At 22.8% G+C, this 4,984-nt stretch overlaps 1 protein-coding gene across 1 annotated transcript in view; it reads right to left on the bottom strand.

Annotated features, from left to right (window-relative positions):
- Window positions 1-3,557: 3,557 nt before the first annotated feature.
- LOC117182070 (serine/threonine-protein kinase RIO1) overlaps window positions 3,558-4,984 on the bottom strand; it is a 27,332-nt gene continuing 25,905 nt past the window's right edge. The window contains exon 4 of the mRNA XM_033375093.1: window positions 3,558-3,738. Within this exon, the coding sequence (XP_033230984.1) occupies window positions 3,637-3,738 (102 nt within the window). The 3' untranslated portion in view covers window positions 3,558-3,636. The remainder of the gene's footprint in view (window positions 3,739-4,984) is intronic.

The raw sequence follows: 4,984 nt of genomic DNA, 5'->3' as shown, positions 1-4,984 counted from the left end.
TTTGGTTGGGAGATTTTAGGACACATAATTTGCTTATGAAAATATTTTAAAATTCAAAAATGAATTTAAATTAACAAATAAAATAAATATTATATAATATAAGAAGAAATATTATAAAATTTAGACTATTTTCTTTGCGGATATTTAAAAAATATACAAATAATTATATGTCTAATTTGATTGCGCATGAACGATGATTTGTTATGGTTAGTAGAAATGCATTGGGATTTACGTCTAAAAGCAGTGAATTTTACGATTTTCGCTAAATATTTTTTATTTAAAAGATAAACAGATCTTAAAGATTATTATCTTATACCCAGAACTATTAGAAAATTATTTTTATTTGAAAAACATTTTTTTGTTAACACTTTCGCTTTGCAATATTTGAATTCTTATTTGAATTTTAATTAATAACAGATAATTGTTATAAAATCTGATCTTAAATGAAAAATGTATTAAAAATTGTGTCTTCAGTCATAATCTGATAGAAAATTATGTATACAGAGTTAATATTAACTGAAATAACACAAACATTCGTGTCTTGAGATAAGGAAAACTGCAGATAAACCTTGCTCTTGAACAAGATCATTATGTGTAATTAATAAGCTCGGTTGCACCTCCTAATTACCGGTAAACTCTCAGATTCTAGATGCAACACAGCACTAGCGAACCTATTATAAGTTCCGAGAAGTAAAAAAATGCCACTGCCTAAAAAGAGATGAAGCTATTTGTGTTTCTTTTTAACCAATGACTGATCGTTTAATCCTGCAGACCAGGGTTGGGTAGTAACGCGACACGATGGTTTAAAAAATGTATAATACAGGTTTTTTTACATTTAAAAAAATGTATGATGTATATAGAAAAGTTTTTTACTTTTGTTAAATTTTTATTTCGTAGAAAACCTAAGGGGTAAAATTAAAACCGAGGTAAAATTAAAGATATTTGCAAGGCTATATGCGGCACCACACTAGCGAACCTATCATAAGTTTTAAGAACTAAAAATGCCATCAGTTAAGAAGATAGCTCTGTCTCGTTTCAACCAATGGCCACTTTTTTAGTTCGTGGATTTTGTTATAGGTTCGCTAGTGAGATAAAAATATATTTCTTTCAAATCGAGTTCATATTTGCGTTCTTAGTATAAATATAATATTTAAATTTTCAGTTTAGAGAATAAGTTTTTTTTTAAACTAAATTACAAGTAAAGAGATGAATTTTCAAAATGAATAAATTAATCTTAATCCAAAAATTTGAATTTTCAAAGAAGACTAATTATGAACAAGAAGATTAATTCTCTACCAACGACGATTTTTCAACAAAATACTCAAATTTTCAAACAAATAATTGAATTTTTAACTAAAAAATATAATTTTCCAACTAAAAATACATATGTTAATTTAAAAAATACATTTATTTTCCACAAAAAAAAACAAAATGATGAATTTTCAACTAAAATGATGAATATTTAACTGCATAAATTTAATTATCAAACAAAAAGATGAATTTTCAAAAAATAAGATTAATTTTCTACCAAAAAAGATAATTTTTCAACAAAGCAAAGATCATTTCAACGTAATAGTTGAATATTCAACTAAAAAAGATAAATTTTCACGTAAAAATATCAATTTTAAACTAAATAGTTAAATTTCGAACTAAAAAATAACAGTTTTCAAATAAATAGTTGAATTTTGAACTAAAAAAAACAAAAGTTTTCAACTACAATTGGAATATTTAAATTTTCAGTTAAAAAAATTAATTTTCCACACAAACAATATTTAACTAAAAAGGCTAAATTTTCAACTATAAAATATAAATTTTCTACGATATAATCGATTTTCGAACTAAAAAAATATTAGTTTTTTAATTAAATAGTTTATTTTTGGACTAGGAAATCTATTTTTTCAACTAAAAATAGAATATTTAAATTTTCAGTTAAAAAAATTAATTAAAAAAAAATTTCAATCATAGTGATGAATTTTCGACAAAAATTACGAATTTTTAACTGGAATGGATGAATTTTAAACCAAAACGACGATTTTTCAACAAAATAATTTAATTTTTAACCAAAAAATTTAATTTTTTAACCAAAAAAAAAAAAAACATTTTCTCCTAAAAATATATTTTATGGTAAAAAGTATACATTTTCAACTAAAAAAATAATCAATTTTCAACTAAAAGTTATCAGTTTTCAAACAAATAATTGAATTTTGAACTGAAAAAGATTAGTTTTCTACCAAAAATGGAATAATTGAATTTATAGCTAAAAAACATTTATTTTTAACAAAAAAGTGATGAATTTTCAACTAAAATTATAAATCTTCAACAGGGCTAGATAAATTTTTACCAACGTAGTTTAACTTTCAACCAAATAGTTTTATTTTCAACGAAAACTATGAATTTTCAATCAAAAAAGTTAATTTTCAAACTAGAAAATTAAATCCTTGTTAAAAAAAAACGATTTTTCTACCAAATAGTAGTATTTTGAAATAAAAAATATAAATTTTCAAAAAAATAGTTGAATTGTGAACTAAAAAATATCAGTTTTCTACTAAAAATGGAGTATTTATATTTTCAGTTAAAAAAAAAAATAGTTTTTAACAGAAAGAATTTCGACTAAAATAACGAATCTTCAACAGGAATAGACGAATTTTAAATAAAAAATATGCACTTTGAACTAAAATAATGAATTTTCAAACAAGATTAATCTTCTACCAAAAAACATCATTTCTCAATAAAAGAGATAATTTCAACGAAATAGTTTAATTTCAAACTAAAAAGATCATTGTCAACAAAAAATTAAATAGTTTAATTTTTAGTTACAAAACAATTTTTAAAAAAACAACTATTTTTATAACAACATTTTTTTTAATAGTTACATTTTTAGACAAAATAAAGAATTTTCAATTGGGTCTGTTTAATTTCAAACTAAAACGATCAATTGTGAACCAAAAATAAAATACTTTAATTTTTAGTTAAAAAAAAAATATAAAAAAATATAGTTACATTTTCAAACAAAAGAAAGAATTTTCAACTAAAATGGTGAATCTTCAATTGAATCTGTTGAATTAATTTTAAACTAAAACTGTAAATTGTCAACCAAAAATAAAATAGTTTAATTTTTAGTTAACAAATAATTTAAAAAAAACTAATTTTCAAATATATAGTTACATTTTCAAACAAAATAAATAATTTTTGTCTAAAATAGTGATTCTTCATTTGGATCTGTTGGATTTAAAACTAAAACGATAAGTTGTCAACAAAATTAAATATTTTAATTTTCAGTTAAAAAAATAATTATCAATAAAAAAAAAACAAATTAAAAAAAAAGTTAAATTTTCAAACAAAATTATGAATTTTCAACTAAAATTATTGAATATTCAACTCGCATAGTTGAATTTTTAGTTAACAAAGCTATTTTTACAAATGAAAAATCAATGTTACCTAATTTTATATTGCATTAAAAAAAATAAGCGCGCTCTTGGAAAAATTCCCCGACTTAAAAAAAAAATTCTCTGAAATTTTCCAGGCTTTTCAAGGTATATAAAAATCACATGTCAAAATGCAGATAAGACAATATATTTATGTACACTTTTCATCGATAATACATCATTTTATGCATTACATGCTATAGTTCTATACCTATTTCTTCTTTGCAATTCTTTCTTTTCTCTTCTTAAGGTGCTTTTTAACTTTGCTTTTCCTTTTCTCTGCTTGCTCCTCTTTGACTGCCTTTTTCCGGGCCTAAATCCGAACATTTATTTTAATTATTTCAATAAAACATCACTAAAATAAATCAAATATAAAAAAACATACACCAAAGCGCGCTAAAGTTTAAAGCAGGGATTGGTTCGACTTGAAGGCTCTGTAAAAGTCGCATTAGTCGCATAAAACGACAAATAAATCAAATTACTATAAAATTATTAATAAATTTACAAAGTAATCAAATTTTTATAAAATTATTCATAAAATTCGAAAGAAATCAAATTTTTACAAAAAATTATCAAACAGGGAAAATAATTAAAGCAGGGATCGGATCAACTAGAAGGCTCTGCATAAGTCGCATAAAATGACAAAGAAATTAAATTTTTATAAAATTATTCATAAAATTAGAAAGAAATCGAATTTTTATAAAATTACTCATAAAATTACAAAAAATTAATTTTTTATGAAATTATTAATAAAATTCGAAAGAAATCAAATATTTACAGAAAATCATTAAATTGTTAAAGTAATTAAAACAGGGATTGGTTTGATTAGAAGGATCTGCAAAGGTCGCAGAAAATTAGAAAGAAATCAAATTATTATAAAATTATTCTTAAAATAACAAAGAAATCAAATGTTCACCGAAAATCATGAAATAGGGAAAATGATTAAAACAGGGATCGGATCGAACAGAAGGCTCTCCAAAAATCGCATTAGTTGCATAAAATTACAAAGAAATTACATTTTCATACAACTTTTCATCAAATTTGAAAGAAATAAATTTTTGGTCTAGAAAACTACGAAATTGTGAAATTAATTTAAGCAGGGATTGGTTTTACTAGAAGGCTCTGTAAAAGTCGCATAAAATTACAAAAAAATCAAATTATCACCGAAAATGATGAAATAGGAAAAATAATTCAAGCAGAGATCGGATCGAATAGATGAAACTGCAAAAATCGCAAACAATGACAAATAAATAAAAATCTTTATAAAATTATTCATGAAATTACAAAGAAATCTTTTATAAAATTATTCATAAAATAACGATATCAAATTTCGACAGAAAATTATAAATAGTCAAAAAAATTAAAGCAGGGATCGGATTGACTAGAAGGCTCCAAGCAGGACGCATTAGTCGCATAAAATTACAAGGAAATTATTTTTTTTTTACAAAATTATTAAAAAAATTCGAAAGAAATCAAATTTTTACAGAAAATTATGAAATTGTTAAAGTCATTAAAACAAGGATCGGTTCGACTAGAAATCTCTGAAAAAGTCGCATAAA

The sequence above is a fragment of the Belonocnema kinseyi genome, chromosome 10 (assembly GCF_010883055.1).
Source record: "Belonocnema kinseyi isolate 2016_QV_RU_SX_M_011 chromosome 10, B_treatae_v1, whole genome shotgun sequence".
In the NCBI taxonomy this organism is placed as follows: Eukaryota; Metazoa; Arthropoda; class Insecta; order Hymenoptera; family Cynipidae; genus Belonocnema; species Belonocnema kinseyi.
Note: the sequence above shows the minus strand (reverse complement) of the source record. Positions and strands in the feature narration are given on the sequence as shown.